This window comes from Dipodomys ordii, unplaced genomic scaffold (genome assembly GCF_000151885.1).
Source record: "Dipodomys ordii isolate 6190 unplaced genomic scaffold, Dord_2.0 Scaffold67, whole genome shotgun sequence".
Classification (NCBI taxonomy): domain Eukaryota; kingdom Metazoa; phylum Chordata; class Mammalia; order Rodentia; family Heteromyidae; genus Dipodomys; species Dipodomys ordii.
Genome location: NW_012267283.1, coordinates 1,875,233 through 1,892,956, shown reverse-complemented (window position 1 = coordinate 1,892,956; position 17,724 = coordinate 1,875,233). Strand labels below are relative to the sequence as shown.

Here is a 17,724-nt window from a genome sequence, read left to right as displayed (position 1 = left end):
ATAAAAATTATATATTCATTTACCAAGCACTTCCAACTTCTTCTTTTCTTAATTAGCGGTGTCCCTGACAAAAGGTGACAGAGGCCTGCTAATACTATGTGCAAAGTACAGTGTTATACAACACTGTGTACTTATACTAACGATGGTGATGACAGGTATAGTGTATTGTAGATCTGAGGAGGTAAAGGAAGAGAGGGTTGTGAGACTCCACCATAGACTCCTTCCCAAGGAAACCAGGAGGCACATGGCAATGACACTAGATAACTCTTGACAACTGTATATTCATACCACATATGTTCATGTATATTCTAAATACCCTGAAGCCTCGACATTTTCAGATCAGCCTTGGATATTCTGGTCTGCTGTAAGGATTTAAGCCAATGGATTCCTTCCAACAGAAGATAGTTCCTAGGAATTTTTCCAACTCGGTGACTTTCATAGAATTGTTCAGAATTCAAAGTTAAACTTAAGGACAGACTCACGCTCTTCACAGAGACGCCCCATCCAGCCATCTGGGCAGGAGCACGCATTTGGACGTTGACAGACACCTCCATTCTGACACGGGAAACGGCAGACCGCTAGAAAGAGAATAGGGTGACTCATGATTCTAGGGAATTCTGAAAGGACTGTGGTAGAAATCTGGACTGCCCATTTATAATTCATAGTATGTCCTTAAAGAGCAGAAACAATATCAAGTCTTTTTTTAAAATAAGTCTTTTATTGTGAAAATACTATAGAGAGGGGTTATAGTTATATGAGCAAGGTAGTGAGTACATTTCTTATCAAGCATTGTTGCCTCCTCCTTTGTTTTTCTCCTAGCATCCCTTCCCTCCCACCTCCACAACTACACTCCCCCTCACTCACCCCACATCAATTGTAAAGTTTTTCAACATAGTGTCTTGTACATCTCATCGTTACAACAGGTCAACTTGTATCCCTATTTAAACATTTTGTTTTTTCACTTCTCCTCCCCAAATTACACCAACAGTGAAAACAGGGGTTATACCCTTGTGAGGAACATACAAAGCAACAAAAAATCACATGGTACATTATAAATACGTGAGAAGCAATAGCAAGAAAGAAAAAAACCACTTGTCCCTATCTTGTGTTTCATTTCCCTTAACTTCATCTTATCTGGTCATATGTCCTTTTCTACTTGTCCCAGACATATACTAGTTATCGCAAATAAGGGAAACCATGGGACCTATGTTTCTTTGGGCCTGGCTTACTTCACTTAATATAATTTTTCCAAGTCTTTCCATTTCCTAACAAATGGGGCAATGTCATTCTTTCTTATGGAGGCATAGAATTCATATATGTATATCTATATATCTATATCTCACATTTTCTTGATCCACTCATCTACTGAGGGGCATCTGGGTTGGTTCCATATCTTAGCTATGGTAAATAATGCTGCAATAAACATAGTTGTGCTGGTAGTTTTAGTATGGTCTTGTTTGTAATCATTTGGGTAAATGCCCAAAAGTGGGATTGCTGGGTCATAGGGGAGCTCTATGTGGAATCTTTTGAGGAACCTCCATACTGCTTTCCAAAGTGGTTGAACAAATTTATACTCCCACCAACAGTGTAGTAGGGGTCCCTTCTGGCCATATCCCCTCCAGCATCTGTTGTTATTAGAGTTTTTGATTATAGCCATTTTAACTGGGGTGAGGTGGAATCTCAATGTTGTTTTGATTTGCATTTCTTTTATGGCTAGAGAGGTTGAGCATTTCTTCATGTGTCTATTGGCCATTCTTATTTCCTCTTCAGAGAAGTTTCTCTGTAAGTCTTTAGCCTACTTATTTATTGGGCAGTTGTTTCTTTGAGGATTTGTTGTTGGGGGGTACAATATCAAGTCTTAAGAGGAAATTTCAATATATGGAGAAGAATAGTTTGTTATTGGATATTACCATTGCAACTTCCTCCTGCTTTATTGAGGTTATAACAGAAAGATAAAATTGTATATATGTTTAAGATTTACAACTTCCTGGGTATAGTGCATGCCTATAATTCTAGCTACCTGGAAGGCAGGTAGAAGGATTGCAGATTAAGGCTAACCATGGCAAAAGCATGAAACTATATTTAAAAACAACTAAGAGCAAAAGGATTGGAGTATGGATCAAGCTATGAAGCATTTGTAACTTGATGTTTTCCTATATGCATACTGTGAAATAATCATCACACCAAGCTAAACACATAGTTACCATTTCCTTCCCTCATCCCCCCTTCTCCTTCCTTCCTTCTTTCCTATTGTCTCCTCTCTTTCTCTCTTTTATTCTTTTTTTGTCAGTTGTGGGGCTTAAACTCTGTGCCTCGAGGCTGTCCCTCAGATCTTCAACTCAAGGCTAGTGCTCTACCACTTGAGCCACAGAGCCATTTCTGGTGGTTTATTGGAGATAAGCTCTTTTATTCTTATGAGAATACTTAGTCTATTGTTTGAGCAAACTTTTTTTTTTTTTTTGGGTCCGGTCATGAGGCCTGAACTCTGGGCCTGGGCACTGTCCCTCAGCTCTTCAGCTCAAAGCTAGCGCTCTACCACTTGAGCCACAGCGCCACTTCCGGCTTTTTTTTCTTTTTGCTTATGTGGTGCTGAGGAATCGAACCCAGGGCCTTGAGCATGCAAGGCAAGTGCTCTACCACTGAGCCACCTTCCCAGCCCTGAGCAAACTTTTACAGTAGGGCCAGAATGCTGTTCAATAGATTGCCAGAATTTATTCATCTTGCATAATTAAAAGTTTATAGCCTTTGGCTACCATCTCCCTATTTTGCTTCCCACTTATCCCTCTAGCAACTTACATCTAAGTTTGACTATTTTTACATTCAATGTATCGGAGATCACAAGCAATGTTTGTCCTCCAGGGTTGTCAATGCTGCTGTTGGTGTACACAACAGAGTTTCCATGTGTACACATGCACGCACCTGCACGCGCGCGCGCGCACACACACACACACACACACACACACATGCTTCACCCATTTATTTGTCAACAGCCAATTAGGCTGGTTCCATGACTTGACTGTTGTGAAAAAAGTTATGGTCACTGACATTTTTAATTTTGGTACTTTCTAGAAGAAATCGCAGATCTAGCTTACCTAAAGACTCATAATTTTCCAAGATGCCATGCCTTCCATGAGTTGGTATTGTTACAGATGCTATGGTTTCCCCTGCTTGAATACTATACTCTTTGCTCTAATCCATTCTAGGTTAGCTTCCATTTCAGTCTTCAAGACCTAGTTCAAACGCCTCTTGTCTGGGAACCATTCCTGACACACCTCCCAATTCCCAGGCAAACAGTCATGGCTTTCCGCTTCCTCATTCCCCAGCACCTACAAACTCAGCCTTCTACTACATGTACACTCGCATCAACAGATCTCCTATTACACTCCATGGCAACTATCTGTGACCACATGTGTGAATTTAAGAAGTTGTTGCCGTAAACCTGGGCTACCCCGGGGTTGCAGCATGAATCCCAGCTCCATGGGGTCACTAGCATAGTTCTCTCAGAAAATATTTGTAGAACAAATGAAAAATGACACTTGGATAGCTTGTTTCTTTTTCCCTTTTTATTTTTGTGTGTCAGTACTATGGCTTGAACTCAGGACCTTGGTGCTGTCCTAGAGCATTTATGCTCAAGGCTAGTGCTGTCCCACTTGAGCCACATCTCTACTTGTGGCTTTTTGATGGCTAATCAGAGGTAAGTGTCTTGTAGACTTCCTGGCCTGGGCTGGCTTTGAACTGGGATCCTCAGATCTCATCTTCCTGAGTAGCTAAGATTAGAGGCCAGAGCCGCTGGTGCCTGGCTTCTTTTTTCCATTTGACACAACTACTAAGAGGGAATTTAAAGGAAAAATGAAGCAGCATGCATAGTAATTGTCTGTCATATTGAATTCCCATGTACATTTCCCCACAGTATCACTAAGAAATAACCATTTACATATTTCATTACCTCTGCAAATAGGAGGCGATGTCCATGTTCCATTTTCTAGGCAAACACTCCTTAGGGAGCCCTCCAGCATGTACCCACTGTAACAGGAGTAGGTGACCATGTCCCCGTATTGGTGATAGATGCCTCGAGCGATAGCATTCTCTACGTGAACTGGTGGGCCACATGAGATTTCTATAGGAAAAAAAACCAATAATTAGCCATGTGCAACTAACCCCACATTTACAAACTCACTAACTCACTAACCAGAGATCACAAACTCACTTCTAAGGCTGAATTAAAGAGCAAAGATAAAACACATAAAGGAAACATTTTTACCCACCACGTATCTAGAATAGTAGTAATTAAAAGAATAATCTGCTGCTATTCAGAATAATTGGACACAGAAAGCGCTAAGGATATGTGTTTTCTTATTCAAATCTCACCAAGATGAGCCATTTTTAAAGTCAACAAGTCTGTGGGAGGGTGAGTATGGGCAATTACTAAACCAACGAGTCTGTTGAAAGAAAAGGATGCCTAGGAGGGGAAAACAATAAGATCATAGTCTATTGTTTCAAAATAAAGATCATGAATTTCAGTACTGCTTTCTAGTGCCTAGAATGGTGCTGGATACCCAGAGTTGTTAATATATATTTGGAGAATTGAGTAGATGATTGTGTGTTACTATCTAGAGCCTATGTATGAGTTTTATGACAATAAAGGTTACACATTAGTTTTCCTTTTTGCCGCACTATAAAGTAGTGGTGCTCTACTTTTGGGATCTATACTAGAAGGAATGACAGGGGCCATATATTTAACTGAAAATATTACAACTGATTTTACTTTGTGGATTTTATTTGTTATTTTTATTTTTTAATTTGCTGGTCCTGGGGCTTAAACTCTGGGCCTGGGTGCTGTCCCTGAGCTTCTTTTGCTCAAGGCTAGTTCTCTACCACTTGAGATACAGCCCCACTTCTAGCTTTTTCTGAGAAGTTTACTGGAGATAGGAGTCTCATGGACTTTCCTGCCTAGGCTGGCTTCACATTGCAATCCTCAGATCTCACTCCTGAGTAACTAGGATTACGAGCGTGAGCCACTAGCACCTGGCTAACTTTGTGGGTTTTATGAGAAGCCTTAAGAAAATTAGACTTATTTTGGGGTGGACCACAGTTAGGAACTGGATTAGAGTCAGGATGTTAATCAGTATCTAATGTAAGTCTCACTTTTAGATGAAGAATCTTCATGAGCTGGTTCTTAACTCATTTTGTTGTCATAGTGCTATTAAAAACTTGACAGAGGGGCTGGGAAGGTGGCTCAGTGGTAGAGTGCTTGCCTTGTATGCATGAGGCCCTAGGTTCGATTCCTCAGCACCACTTAAGCAGAAAAAGCTGGAAGTGATGCTATGGCTCAAGTGGTAGAGCACCACCCTTGAGCCGAAGAGCTGAGGGACAGTGCCCAGGCCCAGAGTTCAGGCCCCACAACCAACCAAAAACAAAAAGTTGGCAGAGAAGATAATCCATTTGTTTAGGCTTTCTAAATTCCTTTTCCATCCAAAATGGACAAAATGCCTACTGAAATTGGGAAGAAATAAAAAAGAAGAAAGAACTGCCTCTTGGCGTAGACAAATAGGAAAAGACAACTACACAAAAATACACAAAAGACAAATACACAATTAGACCCCAAGAGGCTGTATGGGTACCATATTATGAAGACATTGAGTTGAATGTAACTGAATGAGAGGGAATAGATCACCATGATGGTGGCACTTGGATTAGGCTATAAACCACAAGTAGATAAAGGGAAAAAGCTTCTAGGCTGAGGCCAGAGCATGCAGAAAGATCAATATGAGTTGATGTTTGGCTTATAGCAGTTTGATCATCAAAGCATAGATTTCAGCAAGCTATATGGTAATCACCTGTGGTTCTCATTGAAAAAATGCACAGTTCTGGAGTTTCTAACTTAACAACTTGCATTTTATATAGGCTTCCTGGTGATCTGCATGTACTTTAGATTTTCATCATTGGTTAACTATCCATGGTGAGCAAACAGAAAGAATGAAATTGCTGCTTGGGGAAAGGAAGAATATTTGGACCTAGGGCATAACAGAAAATGCAGAAGAGGGAGCTGGGAAGGTGGCTCAGTGGTAGAACGCTTGCCTTGCATGCATGAGGCCCTGGGTTCGATTCCTCAGCACCACATAAGCAAAAAGAAAAAAGCCGGAAGTGGCGCTGAGGCTCAAGTGGTAGAGCACTAGCCTTGAGCTGAAGAGCTGAGGGACAGCGCCCAGGCCCAGAGTTCAGGCCCCACGACCGGACCACCCCCCCAAAAAAAAAGAAAATGCAGAAGAGGATTGAGGATAACAAAGAATAGTGGACACCAGCCCCTCTCCAAGGCAATCCTTCAATATTTTCAGGATATTGAAAAATAATCAAGCATGCTTACAAGGAACCTTTGGATTAAGCACACATCTCTTCTTACTCTTGCTCCTGGTGGCTTGAATGATAAGTTTTGGGGAGCCAAGACTGAGGTTAGGGTGTGTGGGCAAAATGGGGCTCCTTGGCCCACTTTCCTCAGGTTGTTGACTCTATAAACCAGACCAGGGGCCCAAAGAAACTTTACTTCACACAAACTTATTACATTGCATTTCATAAGGAATGATTTTATAAGTATCTGAGCCCAAATTCTAGCTAAAAGTATAATATTCAGTTATCTGGGGTACAAAAAGAAAATCAACTTTCTAATGATGCAGTAGGCTGCTAGTTGAAAACTAAGGGCTTTGGGGTACTTGGTATTTCTTCCTAACAGTAGATATTGCTAATGAACTTTACACCAATTATTTATTTATTTTCATTTAATTATTTAATTTATTTTTTGTTGGTTTTGTTGAACTCAGGGCTTGGCACTGTCCCTGATCTTTTTAGCTCAAGGCTAGTGCTCTACCACTTTGAGCCACAGTGCCATTTCCCATTTCCTGATGATTAACTGAAGATAAGAGTCTCATGGACTTTCTGTCTGGACTGGTTTTGAACAATGATCCTCAGATCTCAGCCTCCTGAGTAGCTAGGATAGTAGGGGTAAGCCATAGGTGCCTGGCTTATCTATTTCTTTTTTGATCAACATTTCAAGACAGGTAGTAGTCACAAAAAAGATATCCCCAACATGCTGATACAAAGATCTACTTCCTTCAGCTAAGTCCTACCTCCTAAAGTTTTTAGAACCCTATCCCCCTTCCCCTCAATAGTGCTCCCAGCTGAGGACCAAATATGAACCTGGAAGTCACTTTTCAGATTCAAGCCATGATAATTCTCATTAGGAACTTGATAGAAATGAAAATTCTCAGGTCTCTTCCAAACCTACTAAATCAGAAATCGAAGGCTGGCCCCTAGCCAACTAGGCCCTAAAAAGCTCTCTAGGTGCTTCTGGTAGAGGCTCAATTTGAGAACAATCTTAGCATCTGTATCTGTAAAGAACTTTAGCCTATTAAAGAATAGTCTGGCTCCTTGACACAGGTTGAAACTTCCTAAATAAAGATCCAGAAAGGCAACAAATCAAAGAAAGGCTGGATAAATGCATTAAGCTTCAGAGCTTCTGCCTGGTAAAGGACATAGCTAGCAAGATAAATAGAAAGCCCACAGATTGGGAGAAGATCATCACTAGGTATATAACAGACAAGGGCCTCATACCAAAAATATACTTAGAGCTCAAAAATTATCCCTCCCCCAAATCAAATCCTCAAAGAAACAATTATCCCATTAATAAGTGGGCTAAAGAATTAAAAAGAAGGGCTGGGAAAGTGGCTCAGTGGTGCTTGCCTTGCATGCATGAGGCCCTGGGTTCGATCCCCCAGCACCACATAAACAAAAATTTAAAAAGCCGAGGTGGCACTGTGGCTCGAGTGGTAGAGTGCTAGCCTTGAGCTGAAGAGCTGAGGAGCAGAGCCCAGGCCCAGAGTTCAGGCCGCACAACCGAACCCCCCCACCCTCCAAAAAAAAAAAGAACTAAAAAGAGACTTCTCTGGAGAGGAAATAGGAATGGCCAATAGATACACGAAGAAATGTTCAACATCTTTGGCCATAAAAGAAATGTAAAAGCTGGGTACCGGTGGCGTGTGCCTGTAATGCTAGCTACTCCCAAGGCTGAGATCTGAGGATCACAGCTCAAAGCCAGCCTGGGCAGGAAAGTCTGTGAGACTCTTATCTCCAATTAACCACCAGAAAACCAGAAGTGGTATTGTGGCTCAAGTGGTAGACTGCTATCCTTGAGTACAAAGAGGCTCAGGGACAATGCCCAGCCTCTGAGTTCAAGCTCCATAACTGACCCCCCAAAAATGCAAATCAAAACTACATTGAGAGTCCACCTTACCCCAGTTAGAATGGCCATTATCAAGAAAACAAAAAATAACAGATGCTGGCAGGGATGTGGCCAAAAGGGAAAGCTACTACACTATTGTTGGGAATGTAAACTAGTTCAACTACTCTGGAAAGCAGTACATAGGTTCCTCACCTCAATAACATAGAGCTGGGTGCCAGTGGCTCACACCTGTAATCCTAGCTATGCAGGAGGCTGAGATCTGAGGATCATGGTTCAAAGCCAGCCCGGGCAGGAAAGTCCATGAGATTCTTACCTCCAATAAACCACCAGAAAACTGGAAGTGGCGTTGTGACTTAATGGTGAGCTAAAGAGCTGAGGGATAGTGCCCAGGCCCAGAGTTCAAGCCCCACAACCAATAACAACAACAAAAAATAATTAAACATAGACCTTCCCTATGACCCAGCAATCCCACCACTGGACATTTACTCAAATGATTGCAAACAAGGCCTCACTAAAGCTACCAGCACAATTATGTTCATTGCAGCATTATTTACCATAGCTAAGATATGGATTCAACCCAGATGCTCCTCAGTAGATGAATGGATTGAGAAGATGTGGTATATATACACAATGAAATTCTAGGCTTCCATCAGAAAGAATGACATTACCCCATTTGTAAAGAAATAGAAAGACAGAAAAAAAATCATATTAAGTGAAATAAGTCAGACCCAAAGAAACATAGGCTCTATGGTTTCCCTAATTTATAATGATTAGTATATACCTAGGATCCTCCTAGCAAAGGTTCACAATAACCCAATAGCTATGTACATATGACCACATAAATGATATTGATTGAAATGAACTCCAAGATAGGGAGTGATTTTTTTTTCTTTTGTGGTTTTTTGTTTTTTTCTCTTTCTTTTTTCTTCTCTTTCTCTTTTAGTGTACTGTTTCAGTTATTTCTTTTGTCTTTTGTCTTTTTTTCTCCTCTGGTTTATTCCCTGTGGTCATTGTTTCTGATTTCAGTGCCCTTTGTAAGTTTATTTGATTTGGGGAAGGGAAAGGGAATCACAGGAAAAGCGGAACAAAGGGTGAACTAATACAATAGCGATACACACTAGACACTATGTTGGAAATGAACTTTACAACTTGGGAGGGAGGGGAGTCTTTGGGGAGGGAAAGTGGGAGAAAATGAGGGAGGGGGTAACACTGATCAAAAAGAAATGTACTCATTATCTTACTTATATAACTGTAACCCCTCTGTACATCACCTTTACAATACAATAAAATAAAAAGAATAGTTTGGGGCAGTATGGAGGAAACTCCATATTTTCAATTTTAATTCTTGCTCATTTTTAGAAGAGCCCATTTAGAAACCTGTTCTTTGACTGTGGCCAAATAAGTTTTAGCTTAGTTCTGGTAAGTATTTCTTTTCACAATAATCTTTCTTGGGGTTTTTGTTTTGTTTTGTTTTGTTTGTTTGTTTTTTTGGTCATCGGGCTTGAACTCTGGGCCTAGGCACTGTCCCTCAGCTCTTCAGCTCAAGGTGAGTGTGCTACCACTTGAGCCACAGCGCCACTTCCGGCTTTCTGATGGTTTATTGGAGATAAGAATCTCATAGAGTTTCCTGCCTGGGTTGGCTTTGAACTGTAATCCTTAGATCGCAGCCTTCTGAGTAGCTAGAATTACAAGTGTGAGCCACTAATACCCATCTCTTCCTTGAGTTTTAAACATTAATGTAGAAGATAGCTTATGATAGTGCAGAGAGCAAATCATTAAGTTCTTTCATTGAACATAATCTCACAGGATGGGAGAATACCCCAGGCTAACTGGCTCACTGGGTTCTGTCTGTTGACTCACTTTCACACTTGGCACTTGTCTGTGTCCATGTCTCATCCGGATTGCAGGTGATGACACCTTGTCCCTTGAGTAGGAAGCCTTCCCTACACTTGATGGACACATTCTGATTGACATAGAACTCCTTTTCAGAAAGCACAGCATTCTCAGGAATCACAAAAGGGACAGGGCATGGATTTGCTGTGAAAGAAAAGAAAATTCAGGTTGATATTTCTGCTCATTTCCTAATTTATTTCTTTGAAGGCAAAGTTGATTCCTATCAGAGAGGAGTTGTCAGTGTTGATGATATGATTTTTAAGAAACATGGAACTTATACACGGATTTGTTTCGAATATACATGAAATTATTGAAAATACTGATCAAGATGCATTATATTTGTAAACTGCTGTGTTAAATGGAAACTCCTTTGTATAACTACTTAAAGATACTAAAACAAAAAAGATAAAATCAGATGAGATCTGGAAATACCAAGCATAAGCACAAAATCCAAAAGCTCTAAGATGGCAAGTTAAATCTGAAATGGCCCATACTGTTATTTTAGACTTTTGTTTTTGATCAGCATTAGGGAACAAAGGTATACTAAAAATAGAAAATGCATTAAATATTCCTTTAGCATTGGAAGAATATTAAGAACACAGTAACATCTATCAAATTATTTTCTTTTTCTGAACTTCCTTCAGAAGAAACTAGAAAAACAACTAGACTTTTCTGTGTGTGAGTTTGATATGACTTCAGACCCATATTGCTATGAGTGGAGTATTAGAATTTTTGCATTGTACACTTGGCAAGTCTTACTGGTAAAGATAGATTCAATTCTGAAGGAAAAACAGGAATGATGTTAGCTTTGCTTAGTGCAATTGTCTCACACATTTTACAAGCAATTTCACTTTTTTCTCTTGATTTGAAATAGGTACAAAAGAAGTGTTGGTTGTGAGGTAGGTTTCCACTGAGTCCTAAATGCTCACTTACTGCATCAGGATTTTTTTTTTTGTGTGGGTTGTGGGGCCTGGGCGCTGTCCCTCAGCTCTTCAGCTCAAGGCTAGTGCTCTACCACTTGAGCCACAGCGCCACTTCTGGCTTTTTTCTGCTTATGTGGTGCTGAGGAATCAAACCCAGGACTTCATGCATGCAAGGCAAGCACTCTACCACTGAGCAACCTTCCCAATCCTGCATCAAGATACTTTAACAGTAATCTGGCTCTGTCAACTTACATTTTATTTGTAAATGTTTCATGCAAATGGTTATCATTACCATTACTTACTAAATTTTTTATGCTTTATTATATTAACATCACATTTTAAATCCAATGTCTTTCTTTATTCCTTTTCTGTTACTAACAGGTTATTTCTTTTGTTGGTGGTGGTGTTTTGTTTTGTTTTGCCTCTTTTGGAGGCAGTACTGAGGTTTGAATCTAGAGCCAGGGTGCTTTCTCTTAGCTATTTTCTCAAGGCTGGCATTCTACCACTTGAACCACAGCTCCACTTTCAGTGTATTTGGTGGTTACTTGGAGAAAAGAGGCTCACAGCCTCTCCTGTTTGGGCTGGCTTTGAACTGTGATCCGCAGGTCTCAGCCTCCCTGAGCTCCTCAGATGTTCCCCTTTACTCCACTAAAATCTATCATACATTTATGTCAACAGTTTGAAAAGTTTTAAGCAGTTGTACAAAGGGATTTCAACAAGTCAGATTCTGAGTATACTGCATCTTGATAGCCATTGCTCCCATCATTCTCCCCATCAACATTAAAAAAATTACACCTCATTACTCTTAGTGCCTTGAAATTATAACCAGCCAAAGCATCCGATAAAACTAGATTTTAGATAGAATGTTTTACATATTAGGAGTAGATTTTCTTAGTACCCCACAAAATTTAGGTTGATAGGCATAGATTGCTTTCTCTGGGACAATCTCCCTCATCTATGTTTGAGATAAGCAGGAAGCTAGCAGTGAAGCTGGGTCTGATTCAAACCTCTCCAAAGTCAACACACACGTTTGCAGAGAGGAACTGAGTGGCTCCAGGTTCCGTTGTCCGTGCAGTGTGCCTCCAGTGGCCCTTCTAGGCTGTAGCCTCGGTGGCAAGAGTAGACTACCCGGGGTCCTCCGGTGCTGTTTTCCACCACAGCGTTTCCATTCAGAAACTCAGCTGGAGCTTCACAGCTGCTCTCTAGAAGGAAGCACAAAAGCCATATGTTGAATGCTTTCCCAAATCTTTTCCTTCCTTTGAGGTACTTAATATATATTAGTACTTAGTACATTATATACATGTGTATATGCATATATGTATATGTGTATGTATACACATATTTGTATATTATATATACAACTGTACATATTTATTGTAATATACATTTACATAATGTGTATTACATGTGTATTACATATATTGCACAACGTATATAAACTATTGTGGCCTACTCCTGCATGAGACACAGTGAAACCCACGGGTGGAAGAAAATAAAAAATTTGTAAGTATTTAATGAATATATTCTCACTTATAGAAGATTTCTATTTTGTTTTGTTTATCTGAACTGTCTGTATGTTGTTAATAATATTGGAGATAGTAGAAGGTCTGGATGAGCAGGTGGGTGAAATAAAAAGAATGCTATATATTAAATTGCTACTGCCTTAAAAAATTCCCATGTATTCTTGTTTTTATAACACTTGGGTAATAAAGCCCAGATAAAAAGATAAAGACTAGGTGCCCAATTAAGTTTGAATATCCACTTAACGCATAACAAATATATTTTAGGTAGAACTGTGTCTCAAATATTTTGTGAGACTTATATTAAAATTGTTTTTCATAAAATTATATTAAGTGAAGTAAGCCAGGCCCAAAGAAACATAGGTCCCATGGTTTCCCTTATTTGCAATATCTAGTATATGTATGAGTCAAGCGGAAAAGGTCAGATAATGTGATGTCAGGAAAATGAGGAAAATGAACCCTTAGATATGTATTTTAATGCTTTTTCTTTCATGCATGTGTTTCTAACGCATTTATAAGATTATCTCTTTGTTGCTTTGTATGTCCCTCCCCCACAGTATAACCCCTGCTTTCACTATATTTGATGTCAGTATAACTTGTGGAGGAGATGGGGAAAACCAGTTGTTTAAGGATACAGGTGGATCTGATGCAACAATGAGAAGTACAAGTTGTCATGTCCAAAACGAGCTTTACAACGTCGGTGGGGGGGGGGAAGGGGAGGGAGGGGGGAAGGAGAAGGATTGGGATGGGGGGGAGGGGGGAGGCTGGGAAGGGATGGGAAGGGTAAACAAAGGAGGAGGCTGCAATGCTTGGTAAGAAATGTACGCATTATCCTGCCCATGCAATTGTAACCCCTCTGTACAGTATGTTCACAAATAAAATAAAATAAAATTAAAAAAATAAAATAAAATAAAATTGTTTTTCATTTGAAATTTAAACTTGAAAGTGCCCTGTACTTTTTTCTTAAATCTGACAGCCTTACTTAAAGCAACCCTGATTATTTCAATCAGCAGTTGAAGAAAAACCAGTCTCAGAGAGGTTAAATAATTTGGTCAAGGTCACACTGCCTATGAGGAGAGGTAAAATATAATAGGAAGGTATTAAGAATGAGCAAGCATTGTGGAAATGGGAATAAAAGACATTGGACCTTTTTAGTACTATGTAAAGTTCATATATTCATATATGAGGTTATATGATAGTTATATGAGTTTTAAGAACTAAAAACAGCCATCTTTCTCTACTGAATTGCAATCATACAATATTCCTCAGAAGACTTAAAATTCCTCTATATACAAAATAATCTCACTCATTTACTTCTGGAAATATGGGTGAACCAAGAGGGAAAGAGGCATCCTAGTGTCAGCTCAGCTATGAACTTGTTTTCTGATGCTGGGCAGGCCTCTTCAAGTCTCCTAGCCTCCATTGAGTAAATGCAATATGTGGAGTAACTTCCTTTGGTCCTTTCATTTGTCAATGGAAGGGATGAGAAGAATCTATCTAAGAGGCCCTTCCAGTCTGAGAATTAGATGATTAAAAAGCTTACTACTTGTAATGGTTGAAACTTTTGTCTCTCATGTTTAATTGTCTTTGGGCAGATGAAGCAGAGGGGGCAGCGATTGGGAATAAAATCATGTGAATTAGTCAACATGCTGCCAAATAAACTTGGCTGTTTTCATAAAATGAGCTAATGCAATAATCCAAATAGAGTGTGAATAGTTATTTATAGTTATCCTGGCAGCACCTTTAAAAAGATGTCAGAATTGGCCAGTACTGCACCAGGAAGCAACAGCTCTAAGCTCTCTAATTTATACCTATTTGAGGTGACTCCCCTCCAAAATGTAAATAAGCATAATCACCAGTCTCTAAATGAAATGTTTGCTTTCCAGAGCCAGTGATCTTGCGCTGTGTTCTATTTAGTCTCTAATATCTACTCTGAGTTTTGACTCTTTATTGGTTTGGTACCTATGAGCAAGACCTCATTAACTGTACCCTTATAGTTTCCAGAGTTGGTTTGAAAACCTGTTTTTAAATTACAAAGCTGATATTTAAACAGCTCTAGCACATTGTTATTCTGTGTCCTGGACACCACTGTCGGGACCACTAGGTACCATTTATTTAACTTACTTTTGCAGGTCACTACCCCTCCACTCCACTGTCTGTTCTCCTGACAGACTCGCTGTCTGTTCCCCTGTAAAGCAATGGAGAAAAGTCATGGACAAGAAAAGAATTCTGTAATAGAAAGACAGTAAGGGAATGCAAAGCCAAGTATCTATAGACTCGAATGTCTCAGCCCTGGGAACAGTAAGTAAATATGCCAATTGAATGTAGTATAAAAGAACAGGTATAGGTTCTTAAAAATGTATTATCAAATTACTTAAAAACTCATTCCTGACAGACTTTTATTTATTTATTTATCACTTTCTATGTTAACTAGTTATAACCCATAGTCTTATGAATAAAGAATGGATTCAATGTGTCAAAGAGATATTTATTTAGTACATTTAAAATATTTTGTTACATTTATTTATCTATCTGTTTGTTTATTTTGGTTAGTTGTGGGGCCTGAACTTGGGACCTGGGCACTGTCCTTGAACCCTTTATGCTCAAGGCTAGCATACTACCATGTTGAGCCACAGCATCACTTCTGGTTTGGAGCTTCATTAGAGATAAGAGTCTCATAGACTTTCCTTCCTTAGGTTGGCTTTGAACCACGATTCTCAGATCTCAGCCTCTTGAGTAGCAAGGACTACAGGCATGAGCCACCAGTGCCCAGCTTGAGTTACATTTACTTTTTAGTGTTGGAGAGGTACAGCAAAGAATATCAAGTACTATATTTGTGTGAGTACTGAAATTCTCAACTATAAAACATAAATTTACCTTATATTATGCTAGTAAGATAGATGCATTTAAAATTTTAAATATTCTACAAGTTTCTTCCTGGCCTTCTGAAATATAATTTTCTTGGAAAGAAAGTGATTATCTGAGTGTACTTTTTAATATCCTCTAGCTCTTGAGAACTATAGAGACTGTTTGCACCTAGTTGCTATGAATTTAAGATTACTGTTCATTGGTTTCTAGGTGTAATTTTTGTGGATCTTTGCTTCCTGTCTTTCTGTTACCTCTTACCTGTGTTCCTAATAATAATGCACTCCCAAACCCTAACTTCCTAATCCACTACAGAATAATAAATAAGATAGCCACAGGCTTGTGATATCACATTTAATAAAGACTACGTATGAAGTAAACTTTTGAAGAGATTTTAAGACTTATGTGTTTGGACTTCTGTATATGCATTCCTATTTTTTCTTGCATTGCCTTTGGATATTCTATTGTTTTGAATATATGACCAAATTAGTAAGTTACCTGAAAATTAAAAAAAGGAGAAGAGCTGTTTCTTCATTTTGGTTTTGATCTGGATGGCTTCCCTCTCTCCCTCCCTCCCTTGGATGACAGTCTCCATCTAGGTGGTTCTGGAACTCACTGTGTAGCCCAGGGTGGCCTCAAGCTCAAAATCCTCTTACATCCAGCTTCCCAAGAGCTGCCAGGTGCCACCCAACCTAGCTGCCTGAGCTCTTTCCTACTCTCTTCTTCAAAGGCATTTTTCCTTTGAGCCATCAATTTAATTCCCCATAAATATCTACCGGTAAATATCTCAATGAGTTTTTTGATGGAACGGTTATATCCTGATTTTCCAAGAAAATAACTAGTTCTATGAATCTAAAACATGTTTAAAAGCTTTTCATTTAGACATAAATATGAACACTTCTACTTACGCTGTGCATAGGAAAATACAATTTTCTAACTTAGGAATTACTTTTTATTAGTTTAGAGGAAGCAGATAACTATCTGGGCACTTCCAGAGTAGACTGTATTTAAGTAGTTAATTGTAGTCCATAGTTCAAGATTTTCCCAGTGCTATTTTTCTTTGTCTTCTTCTTCTAGTGATTTGAATGATAAATATTCTGTTTGGACTGTGTCAACTATTATTGTAATAAGAAACTCAAATAAAATTATTAGTAACTATTATTGGCTTAAACACAAAACATCTCTGTTAACTCGCTCCTTAGCAAGCTGAATTGTTTATATTATTTATCATGCATTTCCTCCTTTGGTCATCTCTCTCTACTCTTTACTTATCTTAATTTTTATTAATGAAGTTGGAGTTTTAGATCCAATGTTATTATTACCATTTTTTGACCTAATGTATCTGCTTTTTTCAACAATTAGTCTAAACACCTATATCAAGCTTTAGAATAACAAACAATTTTTCATTAGCAGGGGTTGCACATTTTGATATTTAAATTCTTTCACTTTTACCTGTAATACATTTTTTTTTTTTGGTCCTGAGGCTTGAACTCTGGGCCTGGATGCTTCCCTGAGCTCCTTTTGCTTAAGGCTAGTACTCTACCATTTCTAGTTTTTTCTGTGATTTAACTGGAGATAAAGAATAGCATAGACTTTGAACCATGATCTTCATATCTCAGCCTCCTGAGTAGCTAGGATTACAGGCATGAGACACCAGTGCTTTGGAACACTTTTTATAAATGTCCCCTCAAATATTATTTGGTTATTTGGTTGTTTAGTCAGTACTGAAAAGACAACTCTTTTCCATTAGTTGTTTTTGAAATGTTTGCTTATAAGCATATGCTAGCAGTTACCTACTATTTTCTAGTCTCATTACGAACCCCATTCCCAGCCCCATCTATCACTTTTCTTAATAAATTAAATAATTGCAAAATCAGTACTCTCAAACCAGGAAAAATTTCCAATTGCAATCAATGTATTCATTCATTCTTCTTTCTACCATTTATTTTTTAATTTATTTGAGAAACTAAATCAAGATCTGCAGGAAGTTAGTTCTGGATCTATCTTATGACAATTTTTTGATTAGATGGTAAGAAAATAATGGGTCATACCATACAAACTTAACAAATGACTGGTAATGAATACTTCTGCAAAAATGTATATTTAAATCCTACTATAAATATGGCAGTTAAGAATCTCCTGATAGGGGCTGGGAAGGTGGCTCAGTGGTAGAGCGCTTGCCTTGCATGCATGAGGCCCTGGGTTCAATTCCTCAGCACCACATAAGCAAAAAGAAAAAAGCCGGAAGTGGTGCTGTGGCTCAAGTGGTAGAGCGCTAGCCTTGAGCTGA

At 39.0% G+C, this 17,724-nt stretch overlaps 1 protein-coding gene across 1 annotated transcript in view; it reads right to left on the bottom strand.

Moving 5' to 3' along the window:
• The window catches only part of Svep1 (sushi, von Willebrand factor type A, EGF and pentraxin domain containing 1), a 165,084-nt gene that overhangs the window by 8,409 nt on the left and 138,951 nt on the right, over positions 1 to 17,724 (bottom strand). The window contains exons 42-46 of the mRNA XM_013023225.1: positions 14,694 to 14,757; positions 12,078 to 12,251; positions 10,094 to 10,270; positions 3,947 to 4,117; positions 483 to 578 (exon numbers count right to left, since the gene is read on the bottom strand). Coding sequence (XP_012878679.1) covers positions 483 to 578; positions 3,947 to 4,117; positions 10,094 to 10,270; positions 12,078 to 12,251; positions 14,694 to 14,757 — 682 coding nt within the window. The remainder of the gene's footprint in view (positions 1 to 482; positions 579 to 3,946; positions 4,118 to 10,093; positions 10,271 to 12,077; positions 12,252 to 14,693; positions 14,758 to 17,724) is intronic.